Source organism: Panthera pardus, unplaced genomic scaffold (assembly GCF_024362965.1).
Source record: "Panthera pardus isolate Hobbes unplaced genomic scaffold, ASM2436296v1 HiC_scaffold_5, whole genome shotgun sequence".
Taxonomy (NCBI): domain Eukaryota; kingdom Metazoa; phylum Chordata; class Mammalia; order Carnivora; family Felidae; genus Panthera; species Panthera pardus.
Genome location: NW_026526980.1, coordinates 3,909,223 through 3,929,336, shown reverse-complemented (window position 1 = coordinate 3,929,336; position 20,114 = coordinate 3,909,223). Strand labels below are relative to the sequence as shown.

Genomic DNA, 20,114 nt, shown 5'->3' with positions numbered 1-20,114 from the left:
CACGAGAGTTGTCTTCGGAGGGTCAAGGGTTTGTCATCTGGAAACAGGAGTGGAGTACGTGTCCTTTGCTGATAACAGACAACTGGAGCCAGTAGGGTGAGTTTCCAAGGAAATCATCCTGGCCCAGCGACAGGAGGTCTTTGCTAAACACTGTGAGCTGTCAGTGAGAGGGACTGTCGTCGCAGGTGGGGGGATATCCCTCGGACCCTGGGAACATCTCAACGGGTGGACCCCTGTCTGTCAGGAAGGGGTTCCGCAGCGTGTGGAGTGAGATTGCTCCTCGGTTTAGATAAATAACCTTAAGACCCCCCTCTTTTAGAGTTTGTTTTTGAGAGAGAGACAGAGAGGAAGGGGGGAAGAGCAGAGAGAGTGGAGGACAGACGATCCAGAACAGGCTCTGTGCTGACATCACAGAGTGTGATGTGGGCTCAGACTCATGAACCGTGGCTCAGGTAATGATCCGAAGTAGGATGCTTAACTGACTGAGCCACCCGGGCACCCCAAGATCCTTTTATGTGGAGACCGTGTGGGCCCGTTAATTTCTCTGCCTCAGAATCTCCCTCATCCACTTTTGCCGAATAGCATAGCTCCTACCGCTCCTTAGATACTGACAGCTGCCCCCGGAGAGGAGTATTTATTTTTACTTGAGGGATAATTAACATATTCCATCATATTAGAATCAGGTGTACAATGGAATGATTTGATATTTATCTATATTTTGGGAAATGATCACCACAGTCAGTTTAATCTGTTACATAGTTACAATTTTTTTTTTCTCCTTGTGGTGAGAACTTTGGAGATTTGTTCTCTTAGCAACTTTCCAACATGGAATATGGTGTTGTTAACTCGTCACCATGCTACAGCGTAAGTAAGTCCCCAGGACTTACTGGCTTTATAACTGGAACTCTGTACCTTTGATTCCTTCACCCATTCTGCTACCTCTTATCCTCTACCCCCTGCCTCTGGTAACTACCGATCTGTTCCTTGTATTTATAGGGTCGGTTGGTTTGTTTTTCTAGGTTCCATATGTAGGTGAGATCATATGGCATTTGAATTTGTCTGACTTACTTCACTTAGCATGGTGCCCTCAAAGCGTATCTGCGTTGTCACAGACGGAAGGATTTTATTCTTTTTTGTGGCTCAATAATATTTGTGTGTGTGCGTGTGACATCTTCTTTATCCATTCATCTGTAGATGGGCACTGACGTCTCCACGTCTTGACTGTTGTAAATAATACTGCAGGGAACCTGGGGCTGTGGGATCTCTCTGAGGGTCTCTCTTTATTTCCTTCCGATCTGTCCCCACAAGTGGGATAGTTGTACCAATTACATTTCCACCAGCCATGCGCCAGGGTTCCCTTGTCCCCACATCCTTGACAACACTTACCTCTTGTCTTTTTGGTAGCAGCCATTCTGACAGGTGTGAGGGGATATCTCATCACGGTTTGGATTCATATTTCCCTGATGACAAGGGTTGTTGGGATCTTTCCATGAGCCTGTTAGCCATTTGTATGTCTTCTTGAGAAAAATGAACAAATTCTACTTCTTTTCCCATTTTTAAGTTGGATTATTAATATTTTTGCTCCTGAGTTGTGTGAGTTTCTCATGCTCTGGGTATTAATCCCTTACCTGCTATATGGTTTGCAAAGACTTTTCTCCCATTCTGTAGGCTGCCTCTTCATTTTGTTGATTCTTTTTTTTTTCCTTTTTATGTGCAGAAGCATTTTAGTTTCATGTGGTCCCACTTGTTTATTTTTGCTTCTGTTGCTTGTGCTTTTGGTGTCCAGGCTCACCTTTCTGTCAGAGATATTGTAGAAATGACTCTTGGGTAGAATGTTGACTCTAAAAAACTTGGATCTCTGATAAACCTCATATCCCAATTTAGACAACTATTCTATCAACTCAAATTGGCTCAGTCTCTTCAGCCATCTACATACTGCTTTCATTGCTTTTTAAAAAAAATTTTTTTTCACTGTGGGAAAATACATATAAAATGAAACTTTCCATTTTCACCATTTCAAACTGTACAATTCATTGGCGGTAAGTACGTTGCTAATGTGGTTCAACCATCACGGCTATCTAGTTCCAGGTAGTTGTTTCAAGAGATACCTAGTTTTGCTATCTTTTTCATTACCCCAAAAGTTATATACCCCAAAGAATTAAAAACAGGCATTCAAACAAAAATTTGTACACAAATGTTTATAGCAGCACTATTCACAATAACCTAATGACGTAAACAACCCAAATGTCTGTCGATAGATGAATGGATAAGCTTAATGTATATCCACCCATGCAATGGAATATTATTTAGCCCTGAAGGAATGGAACACTCATACATGCTCCTACGTGGATGAACCTTGAGGACATGATGCTGAGCGAAAGAAGCCAGACACAAAAGACCACATATCTATGATTCCACTTATATGAAATATGTTCAGTACTTTTTATCATCTCTGTAAGTCCTCTGTAATATTTTTCACATAGTACTTTTTATTTACATTGATTCACTTTTTTGGAGATAGAAAATTTCACCACAGTTTCTTCGTAGATAATGAAGTCTATAAAATAATGGGTTCGATAACGCTAGTTCCATTTTTAAATATGCACTAAACAAAGCAAATTTAATTCTAAAACTCAAGGTAACCCATGCGCCATCTAAATGCACCTGTCTGTGTACCATCTCATATACACTGATGTCATTTGGGAAAACAGCCTTTCGGTTCCACTTGGCGATTGGTTCCTTCCTGAATGTGATCTACATAGCTCCTTTTCCTAGATTTAAGCTGTCCAATATGGCGGCCACTAGCCCTATGTGGCTACTTAGATCTAAATTCATTAGAATGAAGTAAGATTTAAAAGTCATTTCCTCAGTCATACCGTTCACATGTCAAGTGTGCAAGACCCACAGGTGACGAGTGGCCACCATCCCAGACATCACAGATATATGACATTTCCATCCTTGGGGAGACGTCAGTTGGACAGTATTGTCTGGAGTTGAATTTTCTTCTTCCTTTTTCACTAGGGAAGCACCTTATCCCCAGGTCCCGTGCCGAAGTCAGCCTCTCACTCAGCATTCTCGCTTCTTGTCACTTGTTCCTGGCTGACCATTCATCCCCCAGCCAGTTCTGAAACTGACCTACTTTTCCAATGTCACCAGGGAGGGCTTGGGGCCAAACCACAGCGTGGGACCTCCTCTTGCCGCTCCCCTTCCTGCTTGTCCTCAGCCAGCTCTGGCCTCACTCCATCCTGCCACTCTCTCACCCTCTCGTGCCACTGACGCGAGGATCTCCTCCCACATAGCACTTTCCAGCTTTCCTGAAGGGCCCTGCTCGGCTTCACATTCCATTTTGTTTTGTTATTTGAGTGTTAGAAGACATAGCTCCTCCTTTTTCCGCGCTTGCCCCTACACTGCCGTGTCTGTCTTTCTCTCCCTTTCCCTGGCTTTTCCTTCTCCGTAACTTCTCTTCCTTCTTGGGTCCTTTTACTCCTCTTTGTCCTTCTCCCCCCCTTCATTCTATTCTCCCCACAATTATTTCCCTGTAGTTCAAAAATTAACCCTTAACTATTTGGAAAACAAATAAAAGAGCTCTACAAGAAGGAGAAACAAGCTATATTCTTTCTATAATTTACACACACACAAAAAGTCGCCAAATCCTCCTTGATCTAACATTTCTTCTTTGCTCCTTGGCAAGAAAATACATCATTTTCTTCCCCACCAAAGGAAGTGGCTTAGCAATTTTGGGCGAAGATAGGATATCAGGGCACTGGCTGGGATTGCAAAGCGGAGTCTTCTGGGGGACACATTTCCACACCAGAAATCCGTGGCAGGATGTGAGACATTATTATTGCTGAATTTACGCAGAGCTGTCAAGTTTCATTACGAGACCGGGTGGCATTTAGACTGCTATTTAGGCCAAGACATATTTAACTCTGTCCTGATGGTTCTGAGGTGCCGTCCAGCACAACGGGACATTCTCCATGCTGCCGAGGACTCCAGCACTGGCCAGATGAAAATCTGCTCCTGTTCATTCAGCGAATGGTCACCGATCCCCTGCCATATGCTGGACGCTGTGCCCAGGGTGCGGGGCGTGTGGAGACAGTTCAGACACGGTCTCTCTTTTCCCCAGGAGTTTAGCCTCCAGCAAAGGACATGGTGTGTGTGTGAAAAACTCGAATCACAGGGTGGAGAGGGAGGTGCAGAGGAAGCCATGGCAGTTCCGAGGCTGGAATGGAGGCTGGAAGCTCAGTGAGCCTCTGGGGAAGAGGCGAACTCACCTGTAGAGGGTCTGAACCTGGGACTACTGAGGGGATAAAAATCTTTGTGTATCATTTGGGACTTTTGTGATTTTAAGTGATAGAAAACCAACTCTCATTGACTTTAGCAAACCCCCCCCCAAAAAAAAAACCCAGAAAACAAAAATAACAACAGAAAGATTTCTCGGGCCATTCACCTACAATGGGTGAGGTGTGTTTGTCAACCAGCGTATCTAGATCCAGATTCGAATGACGTCTTCGGATCCCTCTCTCTCTCTCTCTCTTTTATGTTTCTGCCTGAGATGGTTCATTTCCCACCATGAGATGCGGAAAAGCATTATCTGAAATAGGTGTGGGATTCACATACTTTTGTGACCATTTCTCCTTAAGAGACACAGTTTATCCCCTCTACCTGCAACTGGTCCCAGAGAAGGAATCTGATGGGATGAGCCTGAGTCATGTACCCACCCCTGAAACCCATCACCTTGGTCTGAGATCCTCCTGTTGGCCCGGTAGGGGAAGTTCCAAGGAGATGAGTAGTAGCCAGAGTCAACAGCTCTGACTGCTTTCCCAGTGTATAGGAGCAAAAGCCAGAGAGTGGGAAATCACAAGGACATGGTGAGTTGTTTGGGTTTGCTCCAATGCAGGATATGTGAGGAATAGTTTTAGGAAGCAAGGTTGGAAGTTAAATTTGGCCAAGGAGTGTGGATTTTATTTCTGGACAATAGGGACCCACTTTAAGCTTTTGAACAGAATTTTACATAATCGGAAGTGAGGTTTCGGAACATTTATGTGGCAGGTGGACTTGATGTGAGTGTGGGGGGATGATATACAGGGAATCTGGAGACCAGGTAAGAAGTTATACCCGTCAGCCAGGAGCAAAGTGAGTACTGTTGAAAGTATTCAGGTGGTAAGCGAGGGAAATAAACTCTGAACGACTTAATTTAAACAAAAGGAGGTAACAAAGAAGGAATAATGGGACTTTAAAGTAGAAGTTGAGCAGCCCAGGTTTGGAAAGGTCAGAAGGTGAGGCATAGTCATTGATGGAAGAAAGTTACTGTTACCTTGTGCCAGATGGGACCATTCCTGGGCTCTGTCTGCAGAAAGCCTGACACAGGGCTCAAACCCATGAGCCGTGAGATCTTTTTTTTTTTAATTTTTTTTTCTACATTTATTTATTTTTGAGACAGAGAGAGACAGAGCATGAATGGGGGAGGGTCAGAGAGAGGGAGACACAGAATCTGAAACAGGCTCCAGGCTCTGAGCTGTCAGCACAGAGCCCGACGCGGGGCTCGAACTCACGGACCGCGAGATCATGACCTGAGCCGAAGTCGGCCGCTTAACCGACTGAGCCACCCAGGCGCCCCGAGACGTGAGATCTTGACCTGAGCCAAAGTTGGACATTTAAGGGACTGAGCCACCCAGGCACCCAGTCACATATCAGGTTTCAAATTCCTTAGAAGGAGAATCTGGTGGCTCGAGTTTGGGAAGCCACACCCTCTCTCCCACCAGATCTGTTTTCTGTGTCCAAAGGAAGAATAAATGTTCAGGTATATAGAAAGGAGAACTTTGTCAAAGGAGAGGACTCACTGCGTGTCAGTAAGCCACCGTAGGAGGGATGCGATCCTGTGAACCGTACCAGCATAGAAGGAAGCCTGGGTTTTGCTAGGGGAAGGAACATGAATATTCTTAAGTTTGAAATTAGAACAAAGTTCAAATGAAGGGTCTGCAGATGTGGCTTATTTCATTTAAAGTATTATTTTTAAATGAACTCAAATACCTCTCGCTAGGATTTTCCCTGCTTTCCATAGGTAATCTTGCACCTAGCCCATTTCACTCGTGGATCTTACCTGCCCTGTCCTAGAAAGCATGAGACTTTGTGCTTCCTCCTGAGAACTCAACTTGGTGTTTTCCCTGAAAACAAAACAAACAAACAAGTAGAAATGGAATAATGGGAGTCTAAGCAGTATTCTGAAAGGTTAGGACTTCCTGCTAATATTCCTACAGTATCAGGGGCTTCAGCTGCAAATATATTACCGTTATTTATATTGTTGTAATTACATCCTGATAATAATTATTTCTCCCTAAACTCTAAGTGACTTTGAAGAAAGGATCCCAAGTTTTTTATTTACCGTCTGATCGCCTGCACGTTGCTGGCATATACCCGGTACTCACCTAATATTTGTTTGAGTGGATGTGTTTTCTAAGAAATGGATTTGAAGCATTTCAGTTAGATGTGCTTTGGAGGGTTTAATACTGAGTGTTCCATGCCCCAGGAAAGCCCTTAGTGCTGGGAAAACTGGGAGAATTGTTCACATTTAGTTATGGAAGTCAGTCAAAAAATGTATTAGTGATAAGCCCTCATCAACCTCTGACGAGTACTGCCATGAAGTTCTCAGCTACACTGGGTGGTTCCTGTCCACTGAGTGTTTGTGTCCTCCAACAATTCATATGTGGAAACTCCAACCCCCAATGTGATGTTATTTGGAGGTGGGGTCTTTGGGAGCTGATTAGAGTCCCATGAGGTCATGAGGATGGGGCTCTCAGGATGGGATGGCTTCTAAGAAGAGGAAGAGAGACCAGAGCATGCTCTTTCGAGCTGCCACGTGAGGACATGGCAAGAAGATGGCCATCTGTAAACCAGGAAGCAGGCTCTTACCAGATGTGGGATCTGCCAGGGCTCCGCCGTGGACTTCCAGCCTCCAGAACTGTGAGACACAAATTCTCATCATTTCAGCCACAGAGCCTGTGGTAGTTTGTTAGGGCAGCCCGAGCAGCCTCAGACAGTGGTGTTACCCATTTGACACGCGACTGAGCTGGACCCCCGAGGACTTGGGTGGCTTGCTCATGGGGACAGTGCCATAAATGGTGATTTTAAAACTCGACCTCAACTCATTTCCCCTACATCTGCTCTTGTGTCTACAGTGTTTCCCGAGTTCAGAGTCCTGGGTTATGACTTCTTGTCTTCAGGAAGGTTATAGTCCAGCAGAGCAGGTAAAGCCATGTAGGTCATGAATGACATCAGGCCAGGAATCTCCCTCCATGTTACATTCATCAAAGACTCCTCTTTTATTTTTCCAGCAGATGGTAGTGTAGGGTTGTATTAGCTGGGGTCCTCCAGAGAGGCAAAACCAAGAAGCTGGAAAGTCAGAGATTTATTACGAGGGACTGGCTCACAGGATTGTGGAGCCAAGAGGTCCCCCAATGTGCTGTAAATTGGAGGCCCCAGAAAGCCGGTGGCATGGTTCCAGGCAGAAGCATAGGTGAACAAAGAAGGCATGAGAAAATGCTCTCCAAGCTCGAGGAGAGAGGGCAGATTCCCCTTCCTCTGCCTTTTTGTTCCATTCAGATCCTCAGTGGATTGGATGAGCCCACGCACATTGGTGAGAACCATCTTCTTTACTTACTGTACCGACAAAAATACTAATCTCTTCCTGGAGACATTCTCACTGATGCAGCCAGAAATAGTGTTTTACCCACTATCTGGGCATCCTATAGCCCAGTCACATAAAGCTAACCATCACAAGGGTTTTCCGAAAGAGGGGTCTTTAAAAAATTCCCTCCACGTGGTTGGGACTACACATAAATAATGGGGGTGGCTGGTGGTCTAAGATTCACACCATGTGAACAATCAGTGTTAATCAGTGAGAGAGGTTGTATCTGATTTGGAGGTGTCGGGGAAATCTTTGTGGGGGAGGCATTATTAGAGATGGCCTTGAAGGGTGGCCAAGAAGCATGGCGGAGGGGACGAGGAGGAGCTATAGCCACCGAATATTGTGTGGACAAAGACATGTGGCCTGGCTTCTTGTCACCCCTGTCTTGGGTTTGGTGTCAAGGGGGAGAAACATGGTCCTGAGTTGAAGATTCATGTGCTGCTTTTTGAATCAAGTCAATAATTGATGAGCACGCTGTGCCCGATAGCATGATGCTAGACAAACATGAACGACTGAAACCAAGTCCTTATCTTTGCTTCTGTTGAGAGCAAATGTGTGAACGTGAAATTCTTAGGAAACAGTCAGGGACTATGGATTGCTAAGGGCTTATAATGTGAGGTGTGGATTAAAATGAGCTAAGAAAAGGAAAGATTATTAGGAAAGGCCACATGGGAGAAATGGAGCTTGATACTCAGCTTTGTGCACGCCCCTGCCCCGCCAAAAAAAAAATATTGGGTTTAGGTTGAAGTTAGTGGGGAGGGAAGACACTTTGAGTGAGAGGGATCTTGCTCTCCCTCTCGCTCTCCCTCTCTTCGAGAGGAAGAGAGGGAGAGTGAGAGTGAGAGGGAGCAGAGAGAGAGAGAGAGACAGAGGTAGTAAGAGATGGGGGTAGGACCAAATATGCTGTGTGCTGGGAGGGGGAGCCAGGAGCGAGGATCAAATACTGCTGAGCTAGGAAGGAAACGGAGGAATTTGTAGGACCATGCCCACTTTTTTTCAGAGAAGGTTAACTGAGGTGCAGAGAGGCTAATGGGGAACTGGTACCATGTAATTCAAAGTCTGTGGACTCTACTTTGGTTCACATAGTCCCTATAGCACTGAAACCAGCCAGGATTAATTTTGTTTTCAAGCAACAGAAAGCCCAAAACCTAAAAGTCACTTAAACATGAGAAGCATTGGATTTGTCCCTCCTGTAAACAAAATCCAAGGGTTGTCCAAGGCTTCATCATGATGTTCCATGATGTCAGGGACCCGGCCTCCTCTGCCTCTGGCTTTATCATCCTTAGCCGGTGGCTTCCACCTCACAGACCAAACTGGCAGCGAGTGCTCCTGCCATCATGTCTGTATCCCAGCCATCAGGAAGGAGGAAGGAGCAAAGAAGGGTTCATCCCCTCCTTTATATGATACATGTTACCTGTTATAAATATTATGCCTTCTCCCCTGCTTTTGGCCAGAACATAGCCATGGGCATGCCTGGCTACAGGGAAGGCTGGAAAATGTATGCTTTATTGTAGAAGGCTATGTGCACAGCTAAAAATGGGGGTATTGATGACTAAGGCCAGAGAGGAGAGAGGATACTGAAGAACAACCAGAAGTGTCTGACACCCTGTGAGGCCTGTGGCACCATCGTAAAATTCTCCAAGCCTCTGTACTTTCTCCATGAAAGGAGAAAATCCACACTTAGTTGTTTGGGTAAAATTTCAGGCATATGGAAAGTATCTGGTACAACATTTAACACATATTAGTTGCTAAATATGTTTTTGTCCCTTTTTTTTAAAAAGTGGTTGTTATTACTCACATGTCCAAGGAGATGGGACAAGATCGTTGGCCTCCTGATTTGAAGACCGGGGTCTTTGTATGCAGTGGCACGGAGGGACAGGTTCTTAATTGTTTTCTGGTTTGTTAGTTTAATTGACTGGTAGAAGCAGTAGGATTTTTTTTTTCCAATAATAATTTCTCAGGAAGTGCAGTGTGTTTGTGATTCGAGCGGAGGTGGGTGTCCTAGAAACCCACTGGCTTCCCCCTCCCCCCGAACTTCCTCCTGTGCCTTTGGGTTACCTCATCAGATCCCTCGGGATCCACCGAGCACGCGTGGGCACCCACTAGACAGATAGATAGAGGAGGGTCATTGTCAGAAGGCGAGAAAATATGATGAGACCTTTGTTTCCCTCAGTAAGTGGGCGATTAGCATCTCCTTTATGCCGGGAACCATTGCCCGTTCTAGAATGGGGTGCAGCAGAGAATGGGCAACAAATGCCCTGCCCCTGTGGGGCTCATGTTCCCGGATGGGGCTATCCAGACATTCTTGGATGAAATCGCACGTTGAATTGATTCACATCAAGTCATTTTGCATATTGTGTTGGTGGGAGTGGGGTCAGGGGTGGTGAGGAGGCACCTTCCATGCACATCTGCCTGTTTGAGATCCTGAAGACCTGTGCTGCATAGACACAGGTGATCGAGTGAGCTCCTGGAAACTGCTTGCCACCTTACCTGGTTTTGTGGGGTCTCTTGGAATAGAAGCTCATTAGGTGAAATGGCTCCATGAGCCCTGGTGCCAGCCAGTTCCAAATGGTTAGGTGATGCAGAGTCACTAGAGGTTAATGGTGATACGTTTGGTGCTACGTGGGTGGTGTTATAAAATGCGATCCAGCATTTCTAAAACTTCCAGATCCCCCATCAGGTTCCTGAGAGAACCAATCATATAAGGAACAAGAACACATGTGAGATCCTGAGAACCACGTTATTCGTGGACACTCAAGCTTCTGACGACTCCTGACAAAGTACAATTAGGGCATGTCTCTTAGAGCCTACTGGACATGTCCTGCTCCTCACATAAGCCTTGGCCAAGTGGTTCGGCTCTGCTGTCTGGCGACGGAGGCAGGGGGACGGTCATATTCACAGAGAAAGCTTCTCCCTGATTTATGTACTACAAGTCTTAGACTTGGAGGTTGCGTTACAAAAGGCAGCATGTGGGGCATGTCCCCCCAAACCACCGTCAGCTCAGATGTGCTCACCAAATGGAGACAGGAAGTCCAGGAGGCATGAAGGGGAGGGTGGCAGCCCTTTGTGCATGATAGCCTGGTCCAGGGGTCCCACAGGCTCTGAGCAATCAGACCAGCGCCTCTCTTTCCCTGGGGTGAGGGACTGAGGCAGCACATCACCTCCCTTGAGGGACTGGGATTAGTAGCCAAAACAGTCCTCCAGCATCTAAAAGATTAAAGCCCCTTAATCTCAAATGTTCGGAGGAGAAAAGATACTTCTGTGAAACCGAGATGCTGGCTGCCATTGCACACCCCTCACTGACCTCATTATGGTCCATCGAAGTTCATCCCTGCAGTGACACAGTGGTGTGGCTGTTACAGCCTGATTTCTACGGAAGGGGAAACAGAAGCTCTGAGAATGTAGGATGCTTTCCTGGGTTTGGAAGCAACAGCAAGACATCGTAGCCCCGGCCGAGTGGTTGCAAACTCAGCAGTTGCTTCACAGACTCGTCTCTGTGAGGCTGTCGCATGGAAAATAAGCACTGACCGAACAAGGTGCCGGAGGCCTAGGTCTGTTCGTTTATTCCACAAATATTTTTAAGCTTGTACTGGAACACACACTGTCGTCGGTGTTTTAGAAGCATGGCGATGAAGCCAGACAAAGATTCCCTGCCTTGATGGAGCTTACCCTCTCCTGTGGCAATTTTTAAAACTATAGTATTGCTGGGCGCCTGGGTGGCTCCCATCGGTTAAGTGTCCAACTTGTGGTTTCGGCTCAGGTCATGATCTCATGGTTTGTGGGATCAAGCACCACGTGGGGCTCCAATACGGAGTGTGGAGCCTGCTTGGGATTCTTTCCGTCTCCCTCTGCCCCTCTTCCCTGCCTATTCTCTCTCTGTAAATAAATACACATTAAATATATAAATATATGTGTACATATATACATATATGTATATGTATATATAATTGCTCAGCCAAGGCAACTGACATTATTATTTTGTAATCAGCCACAAGAGAATTTGAGTTTAAAGAGTAAATACTAAATACTTACCTCTTTTTTTTTTTTAACCCAGTAGTTTTTTTTTTTTTTTTCCTTCTTGGTCTTTATGTTGTCGTTTCTGAGCCCGTTTGGGATGCTGCCGGCCTAGAATATGGAAATCTGTGTGTTGGAGTGATTACATTTCTGTCCTGACATTTAAGTCATAGCCCTGAGGTCGTGCCTTTTGGTAATTGTTGAGGGGAAATGGGAGGGCACCGATGAGCCTGTGAAGTTGAGCACCAGGACAACTGGAGGCTTGCTGGAGAGAAGCAGGGCACGCTGCATGCTGGGAAGGGCTGGCGTGCGGGGCGAAAGCGCTTTGCGTGGGGCGTAAAGAAGGAAGAGTTTGGTGGCCATCAGGGGGTAGTTAATAGAAGATGAGGGGGCGCTCAGACACGCATCAGAGTTGAAGGGATTTCCGGCCGCCGGGAGAGTGCTGCCAAGAGCAAAAAACGTTTTCAAGAATCGAGTGTCTTGAGGAGGTTGAAGAAAACAGAGACTCTGTTTTCAGAAACATGTAAATTACATCGCAGACGGAGAAGGGTGATACCCAAAGCAGTTCGAGGGGGCATTGAAGGCAGAGTGTGATTGGGGGTGGAGGAGGGGGGGACTAAAGCCCCAGGGGAATGTGGGAAATGGCAAAGCAGATGGAAAATTAACCAAAAATTGAGAAACACTAAATGGGTTATGGTGGCATTTGTGAGACAGTAAGAGAATTAGAGTCTGAAGGCAAATAGTGAATAATAAATATGTCTAGGGAACATTTCAAATAATCAGATTTGGGAAGTTAAAGGAGACTTAGGACGACACAGGCAAAAAAGAGGAAGTAGAAATCAGAGGGAATGAGACATTTTAAGCAATAGTGTGAGGAGCTTCTCCAGCCTATGTATGGGTAGCTTTTGACGGGAGAACAGAGGGACCCTGGAAGTAAGTGCATTGAGTGGCCACCATAAGCATGGCCTTAAAAAGACCATTGCATTTGGAGTGGGGGTGTTAGAAAATGTGACGGGGTGGAAAACTAGTAAAAAAAAAATGCATAGGAAATGTCTGTAAATATTAGCTACTATTTATTAGGTTATAGCTATAAACCAGGCATAGTAAAGCCGGAACAGTATTTTAAGGGCACCATCCCTAAACCCGGGAGTTAGGTCACTGTTCGCTCCAACCACATGCAGCTGTCTTGGCTAGTTCGTGCAGTGTAACCTGATCCATTTTTTACAAAGAAAGAAATGAAGGCTCAGAGAATTTTAAATACACTGCCAAAAGTGACACAGCCGGGAACACAAAGCCAGGCTTGGATTCCTGTTCTGTTGTCCACAACAGAGAAATAGCAATTCGTGCACATATTTATTCAGCATCGGCTTTGTACCAGGCACTCTGTTTGGCCCTGGAAATGCGATACTAAAGGCCTTCATGATGCTCACCATCTATTGGTTAAAAAATACCCCAAGACCAAAGACAGTCTAGAGCAGCTGTCTGGTAGAATGTAAGCCTCATGGAATCTTATGTTTTCTAGCAGCACATTAAACAAGGAAAAAGAAGCAGATGAAACTAATTTTAATAATCTGTTTTATTTCACCCAAGCTGTCCAAAATATTTTGATATGAAATCAACGTAAGGTTATTCATGAGATATTTTACATGATTTTTTTTTATACAGATTCTCCGAATCTTCTGTGTGTTATGTCCTTAGGGCTCACCTCTATTCAGACTACTTCAGGTGCTCAATAGCCAGCTGTACTTGGTGGCTGTTATAGTAAACAGTTCAGGTCTAGAGAGAACTTGAAATTCAGGCCTAGTTTCTTTGCAGTCATAATACAGGAAAAATGGCCCTCTCTGTTTTTCAGTGTTATTTCTGATCTCTTCGTATCACCCATTCATAGGGCACACAATGCAAGCAGAAGACAAGTGATGATCTGGACTTTAGCTTCATACACCTAAGTAGATACTAAAGGAAACTTGTTCGTATGTATGTCACATAATTTACATGTTTTCTAGTTTAATGTTGTGTATGTCACTGACAATGAAAACCCCAGCTAGTTGGCTTTACCATCAGTCGTTGATAATAACACACAAGTGGACCCTCGGGAGACCCCTGGAGCCTCCACCCTGCTCAATTTTGCCAGCATGCTTTCCTGTATTTATTGCTCCTGACGGAAATGTTGAAGATGTAATTTGAAGCTTAGCAGCTGCCAGAATTTCTAATATTTTATCTGATCACCGAAAGTTTATAATCCATTTTAGAGAGATAAACAAAACAATGATAAGATTTTGCTGTTTAATACAAGTACCCAGCAGGTGTTAATGGGGACCAAGCAATGGGGTGTGTAATGGCATTTCCCTAGGTAAAGGATTTTGCTCTGGAGCTAGTTTAAATGGGAAGAAAGTCTGAGAAAATATGGATTCTCCTTCCTAGAAATTGGATGGGGGAATTGAAGGTAATAGGTGTTTGCATCCTGCCAGCTTCATAATGAAATTACCGTTTAACAAAAAATTTTGGTAGAGGTTCCCTCCCCAACCACACACACACAAGGGATTGAAGACTGTTAATAAAATAAAAAAAAAAAAGGAAAAACTAAAGAACCTATATTAACATTGAGTATACAGACTCATTGGTCCAGAATATTAAATCTTAAAGGAACACAGAAAATTAGTGAGTGTGAGAACGTCCGTATAGTTGTTTCCATATAACCTGAAGAAGAGCCATCACATCTAATCACCCTGCTCATTCCATCTGATCTCACTACAAGAGGGGAGAAGAGGAATGGGTGGAAGAAATAATGATGGGGAATCAAAGAGGAGGGAGGCTTAAGTAAATTCAGCTGGCAAATCAAAAGAAGATATGGATACTCCGTGGTACACACCAGCTCCGTGGATAAAATAGCGACTGTGGTGTTCAGTCGTGATATGTAATGCTGTGAGTGGCCCTCCCCGGCCTCATGTCTATGTCAGAGCCAAAGCATTTGCTCTCTGGTCTGCCTTTTCCAAAAAGATAACAAACTGGATATTTCTAAACCTCTTGATAACTGACTGAAATTTTCAGTTCATCCACATTTGGGCCATTAGATAGATCCATCCTGAACTCTTTCCATCCCAAAGGGATGGACAAATTGAAACCTGGCTTGGTAGCTAATTTGATTCAACAACAACAACAGTGATAATAAATAAAAGACCTTAGTGAATTGGCTGGCCTAACCCTAAGTTTTGGGTAGCAAATACAGAGTGACTTGGCAACTGATTTCATCCTAGCTCCTACTCACTGGTGGTCTTTGTCTGCAATATTTATATTGAAATTCCATGAACAGTGTTCCATCCTGTTCCATGGTTCTATGCCGTTGGCTTTATGGCTTCCTCCATGCAGCGCATCACCACCCCTTTCCCCTGGCCATTCACCTAGCCAGCCCTTATTATCCCTTCCTGACACAATCCAAACGTTTCCACTTTGTTTCCTGATTCCAACTCTGCCATCAGAGCAGAGCCATTCTATTCCTTACGCTCTTCACCAGCCTACTTAATACAAATCTCTAATTTCATACTTACTGTCTTTATTCCAATTATTTATTGCAGGAATGTATTTGTTTACTTTTGTATCATTTTTCCTATCACATCTCTTGGCACAGGTCATGACACATAGTAGGTACTCAAATATGTCTGTAGGTTGGATGGGTGGGTGGGTGAATGGATCAATACATGGATAGATGGATGGACGGACAGATGGATGAATGGGTGGCTGGGTGGGTGGATGGATGGATGGATAGATACACGGGTGGGTAGGTGGGTGGATGGATGGATGGATATATGCATGGGTAGGTGGATTGACAGAATGATGGGTGGATGGATGGATACAAGGATAGATGGACTGACAGATGCATGGATGGAAGGATGGATAGATGCATGGATGGAAGAATGGATAGATGCATGGATGGGTGGATTGACGGATGGATGGATGGATGGATGGATGGATGGATGGATGGACAGATGATACAAGGATGGATGGACTGATGGACGGACGGATGGATGGATGGATAGATTCATGGATGGGTGGATTGACAGAATGATGGATGGATGGACAGATGGATGATAACAGGATGGATGGATGGAAGGATGAATGGATTGATAGATGGATAGATGCATGGATGGGTGTATTGACAGATGGATGGATGGACAGACAGATGGATGGATGAATGGATAAATGGATGGATGGATAGATGCATGGATGGGTAGATTTACAGAATAATGGATGGATGGATGGACAGATGGACAGATGATATAAGGATGGATGGACTGACGGATGGACAGATAGATGGATGGATGGATAGATGCATGGATGGGCAGATTGACAGAATGATGGATGGATGGATGGATGGATGGATGGATGGATGGATACAAGGATGGATGGACTGATGGACGGATGAATGGATGGATGGATGGATGGACAGACGATAGATGAATGGATGTATACACGGATGGATGACACTTGTGGTGATGATCTGTCAACATACTCAACCACCAAACATGAACTCCAATGCTACAATGGGCCACGGCTAAAATTAATCATGGGGAACAAAAGCAAAAGTCAAACTGGAAAAATACAAACAGAGTAATTTAGGTCCCCCTAGTTAGTGAGAGGTTTTTAGACATAAACAAAAATGTTGGAGTTGTCCTTCAATGCAGAGAAGCATTTTTACTTCTTCTCTTGGCAGGAAATCCGACTGCATGACTGCTTTACTTAAAACCTTTCATGGATCTCCATGGTCTTCTGAACAACATCCAAACCCTTTAGGGCGGTATTCAAAGTCGTTTACGATCTGGCTTCAGGGATTCTCTTCAGACAAATCCCACTGCCCCTCAGCTTACTAAGCTATTCCCTGCTTTCCCTAGCATGTGTCACTGCCTTTGCTGACTCTTCTTTACTCAGGGTGATTCTTTGGCTCAGAACTCTTTTCTCCCACCTCTTCTTAACCCTTTTACTCTCCTAGATTCCCCAGGAAGTGCCATCTGTATCCCTTAGGTTGAGTGAGCGGCCTTCCTCGGCATTCTTACATCTCCCACTCACTGTGCATTTGTGCAAGAGTGGTGTTCTACGTGCTGTCATTGTTTATGTGCCTGTGTCACAGAGTGGTAAAGATACCTGTAGGAGGGCGGACAGCCACTGCGGTTTTTATTCCTGTATCTAGAAGACTCCCCATAGGGTCTGACATATAATAGACATTCAGTAAATAGTTGTTGAATCAACAAAATACCTATGAGGAAATGATCACAGATACCTCGCATGCACACCAAATAGAGTGATTACTCTTTGCTCCTTCTAGAATCGCAGTGCTTTATTTTTCTGTTTTTTAACAAACACTATTTGCAAGAAACTTGGAGAACAAAAAGACACACACACACAAATAAAAGGTACCTGTAATCCCTCTGTGCATAGACAAACCCTATTTTTATTCTCTTCTGTTTAACATTAAATAGTGAGCATTTTCTCTTCACCCTTAACTTGTCATCAAAACACGATTTAGAAAAAAACCAAATAGTTAATTGAATGGATACACAATATTTGCTTTTTTGCCTTTTCCCCAGTTTCTTCACCTTGTCCTTGGAGACCTGATTCTCCCCCCGCACAACACAGTCTCCACTATGGCTGCCCAGGGGCAGACATGTGACCAGTTAGGACAGTCCCTGGTTTTAGAATTTTTTTCATAGTCTATTTCTCCTCCTTAATATTTTACTTCTTCAGCTGCTTTTGGTGTTAAGGGAATGTGAAGCAAGAAAATGCCATGGCCTTGAGATAGTCTGTCTGTCTGGGATCTCTGAATATTTCAACCCACCATACTACATTAACTGAGTATCTGCCAAGTGGTATGTTCCCATGCAAGTCTGACAGCTTCACCTTTTTCTTAAGCTGCAAGGAGAAGTGGAATCCTGGGGACCCTCCCACCCGAATCATGGGAGTTGACCTCTGCCTCCCTCCCTCCCTGTCTGCATCCACCTTGCCTACAGGCAAGGTGGCTTTGAGGGGTGCTGGAGATAAGAGTATCACAAGGAAGACAGATGTTGTGCAATGAAAACACCTAGGCTAAGGGTTGACCATACGGATGTTATATAAAGCGGATGGTGAGGCGAGGCGTTGTCCTTGATGCCTCTCTCTCCCCCAACCTCCACATCACTAAACACCTGCTAAATATTCTCCACTTGGTCCTATTTGTGGCAGCTGGTATTTCTCCTTCTCCTCCCTTTCTTTTGGGGCCACAACAGTTCCCAGGCCAACATCCTCTCTGACCTGGATAATAAGCACAATGTAACCAACCCCCTATGTCCCCTCCAACTCATTCTGTACACAACATTCAAGTCATGTTATACAAGAAAAGTCCGATTGTACCACCTCCTTGATTAAAACCTTCAGTATCTTCCTACTGTTTTAAAACAAAAACAAAAGTCTTTAACATGGCCTGAAAAGTCTTGCTGTATCTCACCGATTCATCTTCTCAGCCATACCACATCCCACATTCTTCTGTCTCTCTCTCTGCTTTGGTCTCGCTGGTTTGCAGTCAATCCCTCATGTGTACCAGTACAGGGCCTTTGCACGTGCTGCTGCCCTTTGCCTGGAATATGCTTATGTCCTTTTTTTTAACCTAGTTAATACTGACTCCTTATAGCCTTGCCTGACCCCTGTTTCACTTCCACATGGCACACTCACCTCTCTACTATATCACTTGTCATAGATCTGTAATTAATTAATGCCTGTCCTGTCCTTTAGACTATAAGCTTCATGGGGAGAGGGATCCTATCTGTTTCCTTACTTACCTTCATCCAAGTGGCTGCGTCCTGGCCTGTAGCAAATATCTATTAAGTATTAGTAGAATGAGTAATGAACAGATGGGATACTATTTCTTAGAAGCTGTATACCATGTGGTTTATGAGCAAGCAGCTTCCTTTAGGGAAGCTTATTAAAACATAATAGAACATGCTTTAAGACCCTCCTGTACTATCATTGGAACAGAAGTCTATGGGCATGGCAGGATGGAAGGGTCCATCCCATGTGCTAATTACAATTACTAATGCCTAAACAGGATTGGGGATTCTGAGAGTGATTACAGGTTCATGGAAACGAGTGCCTGGCCAATTAGCAGTGCCCACGCGCATACTAATACTTCCTTGGATAGAGGCCACCTGTCATGTGTGATGATGGCCACATAAGTCTTCACTTTCTGAGTGTTACGTTGATGGTGGCATCTGCTCATCTGACCTCTTGAATTCTTCCCTAAAGACACGTCTTTCTCTCTTCCTCTCTCTAGATTTATGGTCAACGTGACATGGGATGGCAAAGACTTGTCCTTCACTGAAGAAGGCTATCAGGTGCACCCCAGGCTGGTGGTGATTGTGCTGAACAAGGACAGAGAATGGGAAAAGGTGAGCATCCTTCGGCATGCCGCATATAGGGGAAAGATGAAAGCAGGGGCCACAGAGGGGCTCGGCTTACTCCTTTTCCTCACATGTTTTCTGCTGAGCGGCTCCAGATCCCATCCCACGACCAGGACCAGATGTTTCTTGGAACAAGGCAGACCAAATATCATAAGGTGCAGGCGGAATGCTTTTCCTGGGTAAACTGTGGTGATCGTGTGCTGTTCTGTGTGTCAGCTTCTCACATCTCATTAGGAAAGGTCCTTGAAGGACTTAGGATAAATAATGTAAAGACTAAAGTTTGGTTCATGTTGGTACAATAGACATGTTTACTACAGAGCAGTGATCACACGAGTCTGCCTAAACCCCATATTATGTACCATAATTACACATTTTGCCATATGGAGGAACCCCTGTATTTTCTAGTCTTTTACTTTAAATCAACCCATTTCCAAAACTTAAGCATGTCACTTCTACAAATCACAGGTTGATTATATTTCTTGTAAAGCACATTTTATAGAACATGTATATTAACTATTAAAAAATGAAAACCACCACTGCAGGGAAAAAAATCATCACACGTCTTACCCAAGGCCGTGTCCTGAGTCAGAGAGGGGAGATGTCACAGGATTTACAGATGACGCCATGAGAACGATGACAGTATCTGTTCCACTTTCCCATTCTCCCACCAAGTTCCAAGTCAGTGGCCATACTATCACATAAAGAGCAGAATAAAAGAGATCAAAAGGAAGCCTGTGTCTTTATCTTGTCTTTTTTGACAAGCAAGGCATGGCTTCTAAATTGCTTCAGCAGCTTGAGATTTCTTTTCACTTTGCACATCAGATGGGCTTGAGAGATCCTAGGGGTAGGAAGATGCAGGATGTGGTGAGGAACCGTCCTATAATTAACTAGCATCAGAAAAAAGGTCTGTGCAAACAGATGCATTGACTCTGGACGATCAATGATGCATTCCTAGAAGGGAAGATGAAGAGAAACCTTTGGAAGATTTTGCC

The 20,114-nt window shown here is 44.5% G+C and overlaps 1 protein-coding gene across 1 annotated transcript in view; it reads left to right on the top strand.

Annotated features, from left to right (window-relative positions):
- GRIN2A (glutamate ionotropic receptor NMDA type subunit 2A) overlaps positions 1-20,114 on the top strand; it is a 369,843-nt gene that overhangs the window by 240,759 nt on the left and 108,970 nt on the right. The window contains 1 exon segment of the mRNA XM_019468560.2: positions 18,996-19,110. Within this exon segment, the coding sequence (XP_019324105.2) occupies positions 18,996-19,110 (115 nt within the window).